Source organism: Carlito syrichta, unplaced genomic scaffold, assembly GCF_000164805.1.
Source record: "Carlito syrichta isolate Samal-C Ts95f unplaced genomic scaffold, Tarsius_syrichta-2.0.1 Scaffold308809, whole genome shotgun sequence".
Taxonomy (NCBI): domain Eukaryota; kingdom Metazoa; phylum Chordata; class Mammalia; order Primates; family Tarsiidae; genus Carlito; species Carlito syrichta.
Window position 1 is genome coordinate 719,066 of NW_007252905.1, and position 20,543 is coordinate 739,608.

At 37.2% G+C, this 20,543-nt stretch overlaps 1 protein-coding gene across 1 annotated transcript; it reads right to left on the minus strand.

The window, feature by feature from the left end:
• Positions 1-6,821: 6,821 nt before the first annotated feature.
• KCNJ8 (potassium voltage-gated channel subfamily J member 8) lies at positions 6,822-16,848 on the minus strand. Its single transcript, XM_008065835.1, has 3 exons — positions 16,575-16,848; positions 15,277-15,714; positions 6,822-8,469 (listed from the first exon to the last, which is right to left on the minus strand). The coding sequence occupies exons 2-3, from the start codon at positions 15,648-15,650 to the stop codon at positions 7,569-7,571; spliced, it is 1,275 nt and encodes a 424-aa protein (XP_008064026.1). The 5' UTR covers positions 15,651-15,714; positions 16,575-16,848; the 3' UTR covers positions 6,822-7,568.
• Between the last annotated feature and the right edge of the window lie 3,695 nt (positions 16,849-20,543).

Consider the following 20,543-nt stretch of genomic DNA (forward strand, 5'->3'; position numbering starts at 1 on the left):
TCTAGACCTTAACTAGATTAATTGACTACTCTTTACCTCCTTATTGTCTATTGGTGGTCTGAAAATTCTATATCCGATTTGCATTCTGATCCTCCTTGTTGCTACTATACAGTTTTATCAAATATACGTAAGCTTTTATTTTCTATTAGTATTTCTAATTGCTACTAAGGATAGACATTAGCCTGGTTGTGGCAATAATAAATTTTTGGGTTGTTGATTTTGACATGTAGTGAAATATTTATAGATGGAATTGTACAATGTCTGAGATTTCTTCCAAATGATCAGAGAAGGAGATAGGAAAGTACGTGAATGTAGAAGAGGAAAAAACATTGTCTCCAAATTGGTCATTGTTGAGGCAGGTGCGGTTCATTATATTAATCTCTCCACTTTTATATATGTTTGAAATTTTCTATAATAAAAGGCTTAAAAGAGTCATATTTTCACCCAATAAAATACAATTAGCTTTAATGATAATTTGCAAAAGGAATCCAGGGGAAGAATCATTTTATTTTGAATGATCACACAGAACATCTTTTATTTAAATGTCAGAAATTTTATTTAAATTTGATAAGTTCCCCTTGTGTTCTAAACCTTTTTGCAATAGTTACATTTACTATTCCCAGCATTTCATATTATGCTTTCTATTTTTGTTTCTCTGCACATTGCTTCCATCATGACACACATTTCTACGGTACTGCAATGTTCTGGACAATCTAGTTCTGTTCTTGAAATGAGCTCAGTTTTTTTCATAATCTAGGCTAATATCATTCAACTACAAAGACCAGAGACATGCCAGAAATCCCTCTGCTTATTGATAGTTCCACCTAAAATGGAAATATTGTAAGTAGAATTATGTTCCTGGGTGATTTAAAGAAAAAGATTTAATGCATTTGTCAAATTAGGCCCTTTAAACAATACCAAAATGTGACCTGCCAAAAAAGTATATTAGTATCATATTAAAATATAGATTATGACCAAATGTTAAGAAACTTCAGAGGGTGTTTAACAAAACTTTAATTCAAATGTTACCGTCAGCTGCAACCCTCTTTTTTTTCTCTGTATTACTTGTGGTGGCCCAAGTTATCTGTAGGTTCAAAGCCTCGTTGGCCTCCTAGAAGCCTCAGGCACTAGATTCTCAGTTAATTACAATGCCAATTACTCATGTCTGTGGAACAGTACACATCTGCCGCAACCCTCGATATCCTTAAATCACTATCTGTCCTTGCTTCTGTTCCCAGTTCTTACCATCTTTTACGTTTGGATAGTTTCTGATCTTTGTTGCAAAACCACTTGTCTAGCCACTGTGTACCTTCTTTTGAGTAAATCTGAGGAAGAGGTCTCAGCTTTGCTTGGTTTTTCCCAGCAGCTCTGACCTACCTTCTTTATCTTTTCCAGGAATTTCTGAGAATTTTTTCTCACTAATAAGAATTTTTCTTTTTTACAAAGGTTGGAGTAGATTAAGTCTGATTTTATGGCGATTCCTAAAAACTCTAAATATCAACCTCCCATATGACCCCGCAATCCCCTTACTGGGAATATATCTGGAAGAACTCAAATTACTCTATAAAAAAGATACCTGTACACGTATGCTTATCGCAGCATTGTTCACAATAGCAAGAACCTGGAAGCAACCATGCTGTCCATCAAAAGAGGACTAGATTTAAAAAAAAATGTGGTACATATGCACGATGGAATACTACGCAGTCATAAAAAAGAACAAAATCATGAATTTCGCAGCAACCTGGATGGAACTAGAGTCTATAATGCTGAGTGATCTCTCATAGAAACAAAGATCTGAGTATCACATGTTCTCACTCATATAGTGGACCTTGAACATCCAACGTAATACTATAAGAAAATGACTGACAGTGGTGGGAAACTATGGGGGTGGGAGGGGAAGGAAGATGGGATTAACAGTAGTAAATATCTGTCTGGGGACGGAGAGACACCTCTTATCAACAAGGGTGCCTGATGGAGCATATTTGTATACCTAATCCTCAACTGTACCCCACAATAGAAAAATAAATAAATAAATAATAATGTAAAAATAAGCATAAAAAAACATAAAAATAATTTTGTTTGGTTATTTCAAAGACAAGGGGGTTAGCTAAAGGCATAGCTTACCATTTTGAGCTAGAAATCCTACTCAGACTCACAGTTTTCTAGTGATATGAAATTGCAAATATTTTTGGCCACTGTGTGAATTCCCTTTCCACCTGATCTAATTTAGCTTGTATTAATCAGGATAAAGCCTAAACTGTATTATAGAAAAAAAACAGTAATCAAAAAACAAAGTCCTCCTATCTCCCCCCCAAAGTAGATGTGTATTTTTCTTTTATGTAGCTGTCTAGAATTAGGCAGCCCAGGCTGGTGTGACTCTACTGCATTATGTGATTTGTTGTATGAGGTTACTTCCATCTTTTTGCTCCATAGGTTTTTGTCTTCATTACCTGGGTCAAAGCTGAATTTCCATTACGTATGTGCCCAGTCCATGAGAAGGGAAAAAGGAAGAGACACATCAGCTCATGGTTTTTAAAATAAAGAATTAGTTCATTTGCTTCTGTTCACAGGCCATTGACCCAAAATTAGGCACATGGGCACAACTAACTAACAGTGGCTTGGGATTATACTGTCTCTAGCCGAATGGTCATATGCTCAGTTAAAATTCAGTTTTGATGAAGAAAAGGGTAGAATGGATTTTCAAGGGATAATTATCAGGCTAGTATCACCATTTATTTTAGGAAAGCACTGTAAGGGGAAAAACTAACAATTGAATGGAGAGAAATGTTATGACAGTAAAAATTATATAATGCCATTTATTGGTACCCATGTAACAATAAATAGAGGTACACATTGTGGGGATAAAGAGGGAGTAATTTAAGTGGAGGATTTGAGAAAGCTTTGTGAAAAACAGCAGCTTTGGTAGATAGGGAAAGCCCAGAATTTTCAAGTGATGTGTAGACCTTAATGTACATGAAGTATTCAATGAGCTAAGGTATTGGGGGGTGGGGTTAGAAAAAGAAGCTAGAAAGGTATGTTGGAATCAAGTTACAAAGAGCCTTGACTATCATACTTAAAGAATGTGAACTTTCTTCAACAGTCAGTGGCAAATAATTGAAGCCTTTGAAAAATATGTAAATCTGTATAGTTTCAGTGAGAAATGCTATATCTTAACTTCAATTTTACAGAAAATGGGTTTATTTTCTACCTTTTCAATACACACTGAAGTAATCCAGTAGTATGTGGAAATCCAAGCCTTTATATTTTTGTTTCTTCAAGTAATTAAAATAAACTCAGTGTAAGGCAATAGTTTTGTTTCAATTACCCCAGGGAGGGGTACCACAAGGTACAGCCAAGAAAATCTTCATGAGAACGGGAATGCCTCTTGAAAAAAGAGTATTCGTGAGGATGTAAACAGCCTAAAATGAAATTGGGCTCTGATGTGATATTTTGATCTAAAATTAAAGACCGATAAAAGTTTTCATGAACTTAAACTTGAATCTGTGCAATAAATCATCCTAGGGTGTAATCAGAGTCACGTCTATCCTAGGTCTGTGGGGAAATTCCCATCACTATTGATGAGAATTGTGTATAAAGATCATGGGAAGAGCATGGCCCTTGGGTTTCCTCTTAAACAGCCTGTAGGATTTGTTATGGTTACTTTAATGCACTGGTCCTTGGAGACATTAGTTTCAGTTCTATCTCTACCTTCCACATACTGAAAATAACAAAAGTTAGAGGTGGGAGCCCTGAGAGATGTAGATATCTTTTCATTCTTTCTTCTTTATCTATGGTTGCTTTATTACCAAACAGGAAACTTCTTGCTCCATGAATGCCAACTAGCTAAACAACAACAACAACAGCAACAAAATGAATCCAACTATAGGAAGGGAAAATGCCACTCTATGTTGACTGACTAACTTCTTCGCTGGGAGTTAGATTTTCTTTGGGAGACAAAGTCAATTATTTAAGCCACTGGGAAATTGTCAGTTCTGAGACATCCTTAATGTGTCAGAACACTTGGTCAGGAATATTTGGAAATGTCTGAGAGCATGGATAATAAGATTTTCACCTACAGAGAATCTTGAGCTAAGTGGCAAATAATGAGGAATTGTAGAATAAAACAACGGTATGGGGATAAAGTAAAGCAGAGAAAAATGGTCATTCTAAGGACAATCAGTGTTATATTTTCTTACCCAGTTCCCGGCAAACCTGTATGTGCAGCAGTTCTGGGTTTTCTGCTGTCATACCACACCTGCTCAGTAACTAGGGGTAGATTTTGATTTTGATTTTGGATGGATGTGTCACTTCTGCTGTTCTGGCATGTAATTCAGTTTTTCTCAGCCAATATGTACCATCTCTGATTACTTAGGAACAGAATGGGCACATACCCTGGCTATTAATTTCTACTCCTCCTTAGAAAAAATAGACACACCTCATTATTTTTGCCAGTTGGTAAGGTAAGACATGGCAGATTTTCAATATATACTACTAGATGAATAAATAAATGACAGACATATGAAACCAACAATTTCTGAATGCAAAATGTCATCCTTTACACATTGTTGGATTTTACACATGACAATATTTGAAGACAGGCAGAAGGTAGGTGTCAAAGAATCAAGAAAGCAACTGAAAGGGGCAGATAAAGGGTCTCTGCTACAGAGGTTTTAAGAGATTAGTTTCATGTTGCAAAGGTCTTTTATTTCCGTCCTAGAGAGCAAGAAGTCAATTCGTTTCCAGGCAGTCCTTAATTTCAAGTGATTGTACTGGGCCAATGAATCAAACCTTTTGTATATGTACACTCAATCCTCACAACAAGCTTGTAAGTAAATATTATAATCATACTAATTTCATATATGGAGAAACTGAGGCACAAATAAGTTACTTTTATTAAGACCTTATAGATGCTAAATGTTAAAATTGAAGTTTAAACTTGGGGAGTCTGGCTGTAGTCTGTTTTCGTAACTATATTTGAGCAGAGACCTAAATAATGACAGAAGAGAACAATGAAACTTTCTGGAAGAAAATGTTCCAGGTAGACGCAAACCCATAATGCAAGCGTCCTCGTGTCTCTGCTTCAAATAACAGAAAGGCCTGTAGGGTAAAGCGTGGGAATTATTGAGAGAAAGAGTGGTAATAATGAGATGTAGTGGTCTGTGGGCCTTGGAAAGGATTTTGGTGTTCATTTTGAGAAAAATAAGAAGCCAGAGAAAGGTTTTAAGAAGATGTGTGATATAATTGATTTATTATTTAAAACAATACCATGGCTGATGTGTGAAGACTAGGGTGGAAGCAGAGAACCACAATATTGAATATAAAATAATATTTAAATTCAATAGATGTCAAGCTCATATATATATGAGAAAAAGTGAAAGATATACAGAGAGAGAATCAGTCTTATTTTCAAAAGTAAACTATACAGTTCTCAAAATTGCTTAATAGTGAGGAAAAATATATTTTAGTAAAAATAGGTCATACACTCAGTTTAATACTCTCTAAAACATTTGCAGGTTTTTAGAAATTGATGTGATCTTTTGCTTGATGTCTCTGTCTAAGCCATGACCTGACATAGCAAGCCGTATCAAACTTTTCCATTGACTACTCCATTAAATTGCTGGTCTTTGGTCCTTGGCACCGAGCATTTGGTTGCAGCTGGAAGGTAGCTAGGGGAACTGCCTGTGCTCTAGCTAGCTTTGCCCTGAACTCAGAAATTCCGTATCTCAGCCCCACTGATTAGCTTCAACATCACCTGCCCCACAATTCATGTCACCTCCACAAATGTTGAGCAAGGCAGGCGCTATACTTCTTATTGCTGGTGTGGTAACTGCCTCTGGGTCTGCTCTAGCCAGGAGGTAGGAACTCAATTTGTTCCAGAACAGCTAGGAGGTCTGATGTCCACCTCTGTAGTCACTGTTAGACTAAGTTTTACAATAGATTTTCTTATTACATAAGGAAGTGTTTCAATATTCAGACAATTGGTACTGCTGTATCTATATATAATCAGTGATGACCAGCCCTGCTTGAACTATGAAGGAAGTGGTGGGGGTAGAGAGAATTGATCATGCTCTAGGTATATCTAGAGATGCTGCTAATAGATGGCATTCGGTATGAAAGAAGCATCAAGGATGATTCCAGGTATTGGTCTGAGTGACTGGAAGAGGGTCAGATTTTGTGAGTGCAAATAGAGCATTTGGTTTTAGATACAAAAAGTTTCAATGCTTACTCAGTATTCAAGTGGAGCTTCAAGTACCTGTTTGATCTATGAATTTAGAGTTCAAAGGAACAATTACTATTAGAACTTTTTCAGGAATAAGTAACTCAATAGCCTGGTAAATGATTTCCATTCACCTGGTTAGAACCATGACTTTCGTTTAAGATAGAATTTGAACATATTTATGATTACCTCCTGTTTCAATGTAAATAAATTAAATAAGATAAATGCAAACCCCAAAATCTCTATAAAAAGCTATACAATATCTCAGTTTTCTAATGTTTAGCCATATGAAACATAAGAATAAACCCATACATAGTGTATTAACCTAGTACTTCTCTCTACTCATTCGCCCCTTCCCTGAATAATCAGGCACTAAATATGATTAAATCAAGCTTTAATAGAAAACTCCCCTTAAGCAAATGAGATAATGCTGAACCTATACAAGCCAAGTCAAGCAAAAAAGCTAATTCTCTTGAAGAAACAGATCTGAGAGGAATCTCAGAGATGAGTGTAATCACTGACTTCTCTTTCATATTCCTCCAAAAACTCTTGAGTTTTAACCTAGAATGATTTTGTGAATGAGGAATAATAAAACTATGGTGAGTACAAATAAAATGTTTTAATAAAGTATTCAATACAGTATCTCCCTGTGGGGGCTCTTAAGAAGTGAGAGGCTGAAAGAAGTGACTGTCACTGTTGGAAACTCAGTACCAACAGGACTTAGCTTTAATAGAAAGATTCCTTGTCCAGTTTTGCCCAACAGGCTTCATGGGGAGGAATAGGAAACCTCTGGAAGTCATGAAGGACCGTGTGAATGAATTGAATCCACTTACAAACAGATAGATCTAAACCAGTTTTTGCCTTGGGCTTCCTACCAAATGCAGTATCATGAAGGAAGGAGAAGTTTGATATACAAAAGGTGTTAACATGATTTTGGTTTGTCCCCCCTATGCTCTACATTTCCAGAGTAAACAACAGTAACAGAGAGACTTGTGGTTTTACCCAATAAGCATTTCAAACAGATTCATTCCTTGGCCTAGTTTTGTGTTCAAGGTCTATTACTACTAATGTAATTCTGTGTTTTAAATGGAGAGAAATGAGAGTACACTCCTTATATATAACTTAAGCATATCACTGCAAATTCTGCATGTATGAAACAAGTGCAAGTCATGAATTCTCCACTTTGTGTGTCATTGTTTATTGATAAAGAAAGTGCTATTGCTTGAATATGAATATCACCTGGTGTAATAAAATGTAGAAGGAAAAATTATGTGTTCCAGCTCTGGTTCAGTCTGACTGTGACCAGCATAAATTATCAAAACTTGATCAAAGACTGTCTTGGAGTTGTCTGTCATGATTCTGATGTGTTCTGATTTCCTTCTGGAGTCATAAATTGCACCTTTGGCACAATGAGGGATGAGTTATTCCTCCGGATAGAGTTGTTCCTCCTCATGGAATTGTTTCTTCTCATGGAATTGCGTTTCCTCAGGGAATTCTGATGGGAAAGTTCACTCTTTTGAAGGGTCTGAATAAGAATGGAAGGCTTTTCATCCAGCTCTCGGGCGCTGCAACGTGGAGCAGCTACTTTAACAGTGTTGCCAAATTTGGAGTAATCCACAGAATACACTCCTTCCTCCTCGGTCACAATAGACACAAAGCGGTGGCCCCATTGGATCTCCTCAGCGATGTAGGAGGTTCGTGCTTGTGTAGTAATGCCAGTAGTTTCAACAACCCCTTCCAGGATAACTATGACCTCCAAGTCCTGGTTGACCAGGTCAGTTGCTGAGATATCATACAGGGGGCTGCGCTTGTCAATCACATGGCAGATAATCAAAGGGGCCACCAGAAAAATGTTATTGCTCTCGATCGGGTTATCAACAGGAATGTCCAGTTGGTGAATAGGCACCACCTCCCCTTCAGGTGTGGTTGTTTTCTTGACCACCTGGATGCGCACTGAAGCACTAATGATCATGCTTTTCCTCAGGTCTCCCACTCGGAACATGAAGCATAACTTGCCATTTCGGACAGCAATCACAGCATGGCGACTGAAAATCAAAGTTTCTGCCCTTCTGTGAGCCTGAGCTGTTTTCATGAAAATGCAGCCTAACATGACTGCATTGATGATCAAGCCCACAATATTCTGGAGAATCAAAACTGTGATGGCCAGAGGGCATTCCTCTGTCATCATTCTCCCTCCAAATCCAATGGTCACTTGAACCTCAATGGAGAAGAGAAAAGCAGAGGTGAAAGATCTGTAAGGAATGATATGAGAAAACAATGTCATCAGGTCAAATTGTGAATAATAAAGCAACATATTAAGCTGAACTTTTCTATTTATTTCTTTAAAGAATATTGAATACTTGTGGAAAGAATAGCCAAATTAACTTGTAAAATGCCTTATTCCAAACTGTGTTTAGAATAGTCTCTCTCTCTCTGTCTCCCTCTCTCTTGTTCTCTCACTTCTGCAGGCATCTACTTCCAGACTTCTGTGATTTAACTGGGTATAATTCTATTAATATTTCCTAGGTCATGTAGTGATAGGTCTAATTGTATGAAAGCATGAATATAATTAATATACATATTTATAATTATAGGCATATTTTATTTTGTGTACTTTCACAAAGGCACAGTTTACTTTATGAAGCTTTCTACCAGGTAGATGCTTATTATTTATTGTCTATGTGTCTAGGAGATTTGAGTCACATGGAAAGTACTGAGTAATTAGTGAACTTTTATTATCTATAATCTTTATAGCAGTATTTGTTACCTAACACTTATTTGGTACATTATATAGAAAAAGCATAGAACTAAAAAGTGATACAAAGCACATCATTCTAAACTACTAATATTTTTAATAAATGACCATTTTTTCCACTTGAAAAGTGTCTTATTGGTTATCTCATTTTGTTCTCTAAGTTATCTGGAGAATATTAAAGCTATTAAAGGAAGAACTTGAGAGGGATTAATAAATGACTGCATCAAGGTCATGAACAGGTATACCTTCTTTTATTCCACTCTGCTTTATTGTACTTTGCAGTTACTGTGTTTTTACAAATTGATGATTTGTGGCAACCTTGTGTCCAGCAAATCTACTGGCACTATTTTTTCAACAGCATGTGCTCACTTTGTGTTTCTGTGTCACATTTTGATAATTCTGACAATATTTCAAACTTTTCCATTATTCTTATATCTGTTATGATGATCTATGGTCAGTGATATTTGATGTTACTATTGTAATTGTTTGGGGGCACCATGAACTGTGTCCATATAAGATGGTGAACTTAATTGACAAAGTATGTGTTCTGACTTCTTTACTGATCAGTTGTTCCCTTATATCTATCCCTCTCCTTGGATCTCCCTACTCCCTGAGATACAACAATATTGAAATTAGGTCAATTAATAACCCTACAAGTGAAAGTAATAATTGCTCATCTTTCATTTTAAATAAAAAGCATTTTAAATAAAAAGATTAACTTTAGTGAGGAAGGCATGTGGAAAGCCAATATAGGCCAAAAGTTAGACCTCTTATACCCAACCCAACAGCCAAGCTGTGAATGCAAAGGAAAAGTTCTTGAAGGAAATTCCAAGTGCTACTCCAGTGAAGACATTGATGATAAGAAAGTAAAACAACCTTATTGCTGAAATAGAGAAAGTTTGACTGGTCTGGATAGAAGATAAAACCAGCCACAACATTCTCTTAAATCCAAACCTAATCCAGGTCCTAACTCCTATCATTTCTATGAAGGCTGAGAGAGGTGAAGAAGCTGCAGAAGAAAAGTTTAAAGCTGCTAGCGGTTGTTTCGGGAGGCTTTAGGAAAGAAGCCATCTCTGGAACATAAAAGCACAAGATGAATCAGCAATCACTGATGTAGAAGTCGCAGCAATTTATTCATAAGATCTAAGATAACCTATAGAGGTGGCTATACTCGATAACGATTTTCAGTGTAGATGAAACAGCCTTCTATTGGAAGAAGATCCTTATCTAGGACTTTCATAGCTGAAGAGGAGAAGTCAATGCTGGCATCAAAGCTTCAAAGGACAGGCTGACTCTCATTAGCTGCTAATGCAGCTGGTGAGTCGAAATTGACACCAATGCTCATTTATCATTCTGAAAATCCTAAATCCTTTATGAATTATATTAAATCAACTCTACCTGAGCTCTGTAAATGGAACACTATTACCTTGATGACAGTGCATCAATTTACAGGATAGTTTACTGAGTATTTTAAGCCCACTGTTGAGAGAGTCAATGTTCAGGAAAAAAAACCAAAAAGACAAGATTCCTTTCAATTATTACTTCTCATTGACAATGTACCTAGTTACTCAAGAGCTTTGGTGGAGACATAGAAGATGAATGCTGTTTTCATGCCTCCTAACATAACATCCATTCTGTGGCTCATGGATCAAGGAGTAATTTCAGCTTTCCAGTCTTATGACTGAAGAAATACATTTCATAAAACTGTCATAGATAGTGGTTCCTTTTTCTTTTTTGGGGTGGGCTCTGGTGATCCTTCCACCTCAGCCTTCCAAATAGCTGGAACTATAGGCACACACTACCACACCTAACTCTATTTATTTATTTATTTATTGTAGAGAGGAGGTCTACCACACCTAACTCATTTATTTATTTATTTATTTATTTATTTATTTATTTATTGTAGAGAGGAGGTCTACCACACCTAACTCATTTATTTATTTATTTATTTATTTATTTATTGTAGAGAGGAGGTCTCACCAAGTTTCCCAGGCTGATCTCAAACCCGCAGGCCCACTTGCCTTCCAAATAGCTGGAACTATAGGCACACACTACCACACCTAATTCATTTATTTATTTATTTATTTATTTATTTATTGTAGAGAGGAGGTCTCACCAAGTTGCCCAGGCTGATCTCAAACCCGCAGGCCCACTTGCCTCGGCCTCCCAAAGTCACAGACTGAGCCACTGAGCTTGGCTGATAGTGATTCCAATGGATTTGGGCAAAGTAAGTTGAAAAATTTCTCAAAAGGATTCACTATTCTATCTGCCATTAAGAACATTCATAATTAATGGCAGGAAGTTGAAATATCAACATTAACATGAGTTTGAGAGAAGATGATTCCAATCCTTATGGATCACTCTGAGGGGTTCAAGACTTCAATGGAGGAAGTAACTTCAGATGTGGTGGAAATATCAAGAGAACTAGAAATAGAGCCTGAAGATTTGACTGGATTGTTGCAATCTCATAATAGAACTTGAACAGATGAGGAGTCGCTTCTTACGGAGGAGCAGAGAAAGTTTCTTGAGATGGAATCTACTCCTGGTGAAGATATTTTGAACATTGTTGACATGATAACAAAAGATTTAGAATATTACATAAATTTAGTTGATAAAGTAATGGCAAGGTTTGAGAAGATGGAATCAAGTTTTGAAAGAAGTTCTATTGTGGGTAAAACACTATTAAACAGCATTGCGTGCTACAAAGAAATCTTTCATGAAAAGAAGAGTCAATTGATGTGGCAAACTTCATTGTTTTATTTTCAGAAATTGCCACAGCCACTTCCGCCTTCAGCAACCACCAACCTGATCAGTCAGTAGTCATCAACATCGAGGCAAGACTCACCACTGGCAAAAAGATCATGACTCGCTGGAGGCTCTGATGGTCACTAGTTTTTTCTTTTTTAGCATTAAAGTACTTTAAAATTAAGGTATTTACTTTTTTTAGACGTACCGGAATTGCATATTTACTAGACTACAATATAGTAAACATAAATGTTATATGCATCAGGAAACCAAAATAAAAAATGTATGACTAGCTTTATTGTGATATTTGCATTACTGTGATGATCTGGAATGAAAACTGCTATATCTCACAATATCTCCAAAGTATACTTGTAATTAATGCTAACTTGAATCTCCTCAATTTGGCCTAGTCCTCTGAATTTCTCAACTTGGCCTGGCAAAAGGAAGGGACCAAGAAGTGTCAAGATTTTCTTGGAAAGCTTTTTCAAATTGCATATCTCCTTCACATCGTAGTAATAGACAATGATTTGGTAGGTTTGGGATGGAATGTGAAAAGTTCTCAGGTGATTATGACTTACCCCCCTGGTTGAGAAGTATCTCATTTGGTTACTATTCACTCAACTACATATCCAGTACTGCTGTGGTTTCTTCATAGAAACAATATTAGTCTATCTTTGCCTCCAGTCCCAACTTCAAACTTGTCTAATTTACAGAAGACAAGTCATGCATTGGCCATCTGTCAAAGTTTTATCTATTATTGATGTCACAGACAATGAGTGATTGGAATGTTTAAATATTTGAATACTTAGTATACACAATGCACTTTGGCAGCAAACCGTGAAGGGTAAATAAGAATATGTGAGTTATTCTTGGTTAGCTTTTAAGTACAGTGTAAAATTTGCCTTTTTTTCTTTGTTGCTAAAATGATTCATAGAAATCTACTATAATTGGTTTTTGCACAAGATACACACAATAAGATATAAGTGGCAAACAATAAGAATGGACCCCCAAGGAGGGGCATGAATGCAACATTGATATCTGATAATGCATCTATACTTCAGGGAGCAATCTGATGATGAGTATACCAAATGTTTTGTTTTAAGGGATTAAGTGACTATTCATGTGCCATATTTTGTATATTGTTTATCTTATGAGAGAATTTAATTCTAAATATTATATATGATGCAAGACCCAGCCTTTTATTGACACCTGTCACGCTAAATAATCTCAAGAGATAAGTGTTTAGCTGTTTTTTTCTGTTAAAGAGAGGGAGAGGCTGAATAATAATGAGAAAGGGGAAATATGTTGGTCTATTTTTAGACTCATATTAAAAAATTATCTATGTGAAGAGGAAAGTGAGTCTTAAAATGCGAATAGTCAAATACTACTTGGATATACTGGTCAATATCCATTGAAAAGTTGTTTCCAATTTTGATGATATGACTGCATAATGAAATTGTGAAGAGAAAGGGAATGCAAATAATTAGAATTATTATTAGTCATATTTTAAATTTCTATTGGAAGAGAATAAAGGTTTTCCTATATTTTTATTGGAATTTTAAAATTACATATGGTTTGTTATTACTAAACCTTGTTGAGATTAAAGTATACATAGTACCATAACATTAAAATAAAATCAGTAAGAACAGAATCTTAAAAACTATCAAGTAATTTTAAGTAAGAAATGCAATTTAAAATGCTAGACTTGTTATGTTAATAAAGTTAACTTGGTCCCATTATATGTTTGACACCATGTTCATATCAGCAGGAATGCAGCAGGGAAACGAATATGCTTCAGAACATATCTTATTTGGAAAAAAAAAACCAGTAAATAGCTTTTACTAACCAGTACATCCTGTAAAATTCTTTTTAAAAAAATATTTGAAAGGATATCACTTTTAATGATAAATATTTCATAAAATGCTTAATAATTTCTTTTTCATGAAAAAGACAATACATTTGTCTCGTGAATAAAATCTGCTATTTATTTTCAAGCTTTATTATTTCTTTTATCTTTTTATCAGTATCTACTGCATAATTTATATTTATTAAAAATTTATTTTGATATAAAAATGATTGATAAATATAATGCCAATTTATTTCTTAAAGAGAAATATTATAGATAATATTTGACCTCCAAATATTTATTAAATATTTAAATAGATATTTTAAAGTATTTAAGATTTAATAGGTATTTTAATATTTTAATTGTTTCCTTTATATTTCCTGTACTGATGATGATAATGACCTACGTTGTTTTCCTACATTTTCTTTGAGACAAAAGTTTGTGACAAGTTCAAGAAAAGAAAATAATATTTACTCAATGGTAAAACCAGCAGAGCAATTCAATATAGTTTCACTCCTCAAAATTAGAGGTGAAATCTGTGGTGTGTGATCTCACCACACCCACGCTGCATCCCTACTTGAAAGGCTGGCATTACAGTTACTTAGCAAATGAAAGGGTGGGCAAATTCATAGTCTGGGGTCTGCGTCTTACATTGATATGCTAACTTCTTAAGATTTCAGGGTTACTAAAGATCTCATTCTTTGTAGTTTCCTGGCAGTAAAGTGTTTTGTCAAGTTTCTTTGCTTTGCATGCTATGCGAATTTAGAATGTTATTCAGAAAATGTTCTAAAAAATTTTCTAGTATTATTACTATTGTTTTGCTTCAGAGTGAACATTTTTCCAATTGACAAAAATTATCACTCTCCATCTTCCAACAAAACAAATCAACGCAGCTAAAAGTTTTTAGACCATGTGAAAGTATGAGAGAAGAATCATTGAAATCAAATTCGCTCTACCTATCCTTGAAATACTTAAAATATATGAGAAAGAATCTAAATTTAGGTAATCTAAGAACTGGCTTGCTCCTATTTCATTAAAACTTTGAACAAGATCACAATATAATTCCTTACTTCTACATGATCCCTTCCATGAAACTTTTGGGCCAATTTCCATTAAAAATTAGTGTTTTCTAGTTCTGAATCTTAGCATGACTTTTGATTTTGGAATCCAATGCAATCAGCTATGTTATTTATTTCATTTTTAGTAGATTTTAAATCTAAGACACCCCGCCCCCAGTGCCTTCTCAGTATTCTTACTATTTCTGAAAATGTCATGGATAAGAGAAGTCATAAAAATATTCCTAGCATTTGTACAATATTTTTGTTGATTGGGGATATTTACTTGTGGACATTGGGACAATGGACAGCAGGTTTTTCATACTGAAAACTAAATGTGTGCTTTTTGGAGTATGGTACTCTGTGGAATCCTTTGAACTACATTTTAAAAGTAACTAGCATAATATTTTTAAGGCTGGTCCAAATAACTGAAGTTCCATATTTTCAGAGACTCTTCATCCGTAAGGTTGCATTTTAAAGGATGTTTAATATGCTGGTTTATTTGTTTGTTTGTTTGTTTTTGGCTTTGTTATTTTCGAAGGTTCTAAAACCAATCTTTTTTTTTCACTTTCAACTAAGTAACAGAATGATACGAGAAAGGGCATTTATATTTTTCCATACTGTTTCCAACCCCTGCCTCATCCCATTGCGTTCTTACCTGACATTAGTCACACATACAGTGGACTCCAAACCACTTTTCTCCATTCCACTTTTCTCCATGTAAGCATAGATGTCCCCGTGGGCAAAGGCCACCAGCCACCACATGATAGCGAAGAGCAGCCAACTGCAGAGGAAGGACATGGTGAAGATGACCAGCGTGTGGCGCCATTTCAGGTCCACCAAGGTGGTGAAGATGTCCTGCAGGAAGCGTCCTTGCTCGCGGATGTTCTTGTGCGCCAGGTTGCAGGCCCCGCTCTTGGCGATGAAGCGGGCTTTGGGGAGGCGGTCTCGGATGCGCGGTTTGCGCAGGTTCTCTGCCGCGATGCGCGCCAGCACATACTCCTCCGGGATGATGCTCTTCCTGGCCAACATCGTCCCGTCACCATAGCCAGCCTATCTACCTGACCTGCCTCTCCTTCTTTCGAGACCCGTCCTCCTGCACGAGGGAAATATTAATTATAAACTTCTTTTTTTTTTTTTAACTCCGTATTCTCACTTCTCTAGTCCTTGTACTCAGGGATAGTCTAACCACGTGAGGTGACATGCAAAGCCAAAGGTATGATTGCATTAATCCAAGCGTGACTCTAGTTTGTGCAGGAGTTCTGGGATCCTGGAGAAATTATTTGTTCTGAATCAGAACTGTTTTCATTTTTCCTATCATTCTGAAAACGTAAGGACATAGCCTCAGTTAAACAAAACAGGAACCTCCTGTAAACAGCAGGCTCAAAGATAATTCTCTGCGTACAACCGCGTCTGTACATGTGCAAGGATACAAGCACGTGGCGTCAATGATGAAAATTAAGGCCAACTGAAAACGTATCTACTTACTTGTTTAAAGCATTTAGATGATGTGGCAATATTCAAAGTAAAGGAGACATTCTTCCTCCGTTATTTTTAGCAGTAAGCAAAGAAAAGGCCGTGGCCCCTTGAGCAGTATAAATAACACGATAAGTATAATCTGACAGAATAATAATGAGATATACTGTGTTAAAAATATCGAATTATTTAAAATTTGAAGGAATTATGAGCCGCATTTTTAAAAGGAGGCAAAAAAAGTTTCCCATGGAATACATGATACAGTGAACTTTTTTTTTTTTTTTTTAAACGAAGGAAAAATACCTATAAGGTGCAGGAAAACTCCGGACAGTAGCCCGCGGGCTGCGGTGGAGTTAAACAGGGACTGTACCCGGAAAAATGCATCCGGCACGGGACACCTCTGCTGTATTTTGCATTTTAAACCACTTACGAGGACGCGGACTCCCTTCCCTCCCCTCCCCCAGGAGCGCTGAAACTTACAGACTCCGGGCAGCGAGCGCGGCGGCGTGGCCTCTTTGCACACGCGGGACCGCGGGCAGGTCCCCCGCTCACCCATCCCGGCGCGCAGAAGCAGGGGCCGCCGAGGCCGCGGGGACAGATTCGGGGGCTGCTTGTCCTAAGCAGAAGAGTTAAAATAATAGAAGGTACAATTGAAGCTCAACGCGGGGAGGGCTAGAGGAAGGGGGATGGGTGTAGATCTTCCCCTCCCCCTGCTGGGCTCGACTCCCTTGGCCGTGGCAGTGGGCGGAGGAGGGACTGGATGGCGGAGGAGGACGATGCTGCGCAAATCAGCCTCCGGGTTAGAGCTTTGACGCGCGCCAGACCCCAGAGGCCGCCGATGTCGCGGAGGTGGGGGCAGGAGGGTGAGGGCCCAGGCGAGTCCCGCGGGGTACGGAGCAGGCCAAAGGGAGGGGCGACCCGAGGAGGGCGGAACCCGTAGAGTCAGCTCCCTTCCCAGTAGCCGCGACCCCCTGCCGCCCGCGTGACACACAAGGCTTTAAAAGGCTCTCTGCTCAGGGGAGAGAACTTTCCAAGTTCACTGACGTAAAGAGATTTTTTATTTTTTATTTTTATATTGTAATCTGGGGAGATAATGGGCTACTTCAAATGGACTAAAACCAGATATAGAGATCAGAAAATATTCTTCCGAGGCGTTCAGGCTCTGTACACACAATTATTTACATTAAATTTCTGCCTTGTGGGGAAGATGCAGGTGGGCGGTGTCCTGAAACCCATCATAGCAAACTATTTCTTCACCACCCAAAGCCACTTCTCAGGGAATTGCGCGCGCGCGCGCACACACACACACACACACACACACACACACACCCCCACACCCCAAAACTAGCAACCACACACACACAAAATGAAAGAAAGAAATTGAAAAAAGAAACCACTCATTCGCTCCCAGTGAAGAAATTTTACCCCAAACAGGGACTGCTGTAAACACTTTAGCACTGAAACGCCCATTGGTCTTCAGTAATAGGTTACTTTCTGAAACGATGCAGTTTCTTTCTCTTGTCTACGTTGTCTGACGATAAAGCAGAGCAATTGTGCAGGAGAAAGGTTATACAGTAAATATCTATAGCTCTTTGAAAAGTAGCCAACAAAGACAAATGTGCTTTTTCCCACAGGTCAAGTCTCCTGATTTTGGCACTTGCACTAATGGAAACTTTAATTCTTGGAAATTTCATGTATTTTCCAAGACTCAAGACTGAGAGTGTATGGAGCATAAACAATGTGCTCATTTAATTACCCAAAGACCTAAAATTAGTCTTTAATGAAGGCAAATGAAGAATAATTTTTTCTCTTTGACTGGTCTGCTTAACCCTTTCAAGACTGGGATTCCCAGTCTGTTAGTTGTAGTCCTCTCTACAGTCATTAGTTTTTGCAGTAATTCATGTAGTAGTTTTACCACAGATGTGTGGGGATCAATTTGTGTAGTCAGTTCCTTCCCTTCGTTTTTCTATTTTATAATTGCCTTTGGTGTGCAACTTATTATCCATTATTTTAGCCTGGAGAACATTTCGTTGAACAGTTATCTTGTGAAGTTTTTTAGGTTTATATATCAAGAGATATCTAAATATATATTTTTGTTGCGATTAAGAGATATACAGTTGTAGTAAGAGAGACAAGACATTGATATACTCTAAAATAAGCAAGGATGTGAATAGAATGGGAAAGAAAATACAACAAAGTGCTATGGGAATTCAAATGATATTTAAGACTGGAAGACTTAGGAAAAATTCATGGATTATTTGGAGTCTGATCTGGTCTTTGAAAGATTGGATATATTTGAGGTATACAGAAAAGCAGAGAGAAGGCAGTCCACATTAGCAGTGAGGCCTTGAAAAAAAATGCATGGGTCACCTTAAATGCTCAACAAAAGAATCTGGGCAATCCTCAGTAGTAGTGGTAAGCCCAGGGAAGATTTTGATCAGAGAACAACACAATAAGAGGCTGTTTGAGGAGGACTGATCAGGAAGCAGAGGATATCATGGCTTCAAGCATTGCATTTCTTTTTTTCTTTTTTTTTTTTGAGTTGGAGTCTCATTCTGTTGCCCAGACTGGAGTGCAGTGGCACGCTTTTGGCCACTGCAGCTTTGACCTGCTGGGCTGCGGCAATCCTTCCGCCTCAGCCTTCCAAGTAGCCGGAACTACAGGCGCGCACTACCACGCCTAGCTAATTTTTGACTTATTGTAGAGACGAGGTCTCTCCAAGTTGCCTGGGTGGGTCTCAAACCCGCGGGCTCAGGCAGTCCACTCACCTTGACCTCCCAAAGTGCTGGGATTACAGGCTGAGCCACCAAGCCTGACCAAGTATTTCACATCTAAGTAGAGTCCCTTTGAGCTCCAAAATTCTATGACTGGCAGAAAAGAATGCTGAAAACTATTACATCAGTTAGAGAAGGAATGAGGTCTGGGCCAATAGGTACTTTCAGTGGGCAATATATGCAAAAGAAACTATATAGTCAATATTGGGAGAGGGTAAAGTCAGAGGTGATTGTGATATTTATAGTGGTGACAGAGAAATAGTAAGAAAATTGGAATGAGAAGAGGCAAACTGCTATGGAGAATTTATTAGAAGATTGCAACAAATAAATTCATATCTGAATCCTCTGAAAATTCTGTGTTTCTGGTATACTACATATTTCAGACACAATTTTTTTCAGTGAAGTATAGTCTTCCAAATATGCAATTTTAAGTTATATTTTTACTTGTTTTGATGACAGGCTGTGTAATTTAACTCGATTGATTCAAAATAAGGACAAATAATAAAGATCAAATTTTAAGACATTAATGAGTACATATTTGATGATAATAGGCTAAAAACAAAAAGTAGCCATTTATTAAAAAGATGAAGAATATGCACTATGAAAACATGGAAACTTTTAAAATCTTTTTAATTTCCATTTCCTGAAAGTTTTTCCTTAGTGTGTGTTTGTTTGTGTGTGCGCCCACATGTATGTGTGTGTCTTCTTTAACTATTTTTTCTGCACTGAGAAGAAACATGAGGACATGCTGTTTATTATCACCATACACCCAGGGTCTCGAATTGTTCCTCTCTCCTGGTAATAGGTATTCAATAAATACTTGTTAAATGAAGGAAAGAAGGCATAGGGCTCAAAACATGATGTTTCTTGCATTTGCCCTCTCATGTCTCCACCCTTCGTGTTTTTGCAACCATTTCTCGGAACCTCTGCAGGAAAATTGAAGTTTTGGAGTTCTCTTTGAAGTCTACGATGATACCTGTCTGCAAAGATTCCCTTATTCTCCCTTTTCTCTTTACCCTAATGCTCTCCCTTTATATTGTCCACTTCTCTCTTCCTCAGCAACTTTTTTTTAAAACTACTTCAGGTCAGCAATACTTCAACTTCTTTGGCATTTGCTGGCTATGTTGTTTCTCTTCACAACCTGACTTTGAGCTTAATGGAAATATACCTCTCTCTGTCCCCTAAAAGTCTTTCTGGACACAGCAACTGCTCAGTAAATATTTATTACCGACTGAACTCTAGCTCCTTCCTCCTTTTTGATTTTCCTTATATTATGGTCCTAATAGTGAACATTTAACTTTACCACTGGTGAGAAATTGGCAAAGGAAATCAATTTTTCAAGAGTATATTTACTACTTAAAGCTTATTTTACTGATCTGCTTATTCAATCACTATTTTGTTGTTGCCAATAAAAGTTACATGCATTTTCCTAACTGTTCAATAATTTTCCTAATTATTCTTTCAAGAGGGAAGACTAATTTATGCATTACTCCTAGAGGATACCAGTAATAGGTTTAGAACAGAGCTAACTTTATTGAAATATTATGATTTTCTTGACTATTCAGTAATCCTATTAGAATCTGCTCATGTTGCATACCAAAGAAATATATGCAACTGGGAAGCAATTCAAAGGTATCTGTTCACTTGTAAGTCAGCATCTGTCAGCTGTCTTTCA

Excerpts from the sequence above, each read along its gene's own strand:
- KCNJ8 (XM_008065835.1), bottom strand. The coding sequence starts at position 15,650 with ATGTTGGCCAGGAAGAGCATCATCCCGGAGGAGTATGTGCTGGCGCGC. Across the intron at positions 8,470-15,276 it reads GTATGTGTGACTAATGTCAG|ATCTTTCACCTCTGCTTTTC; the intron begins GTAAGAACGCAA and ends CATTCCTTACAG.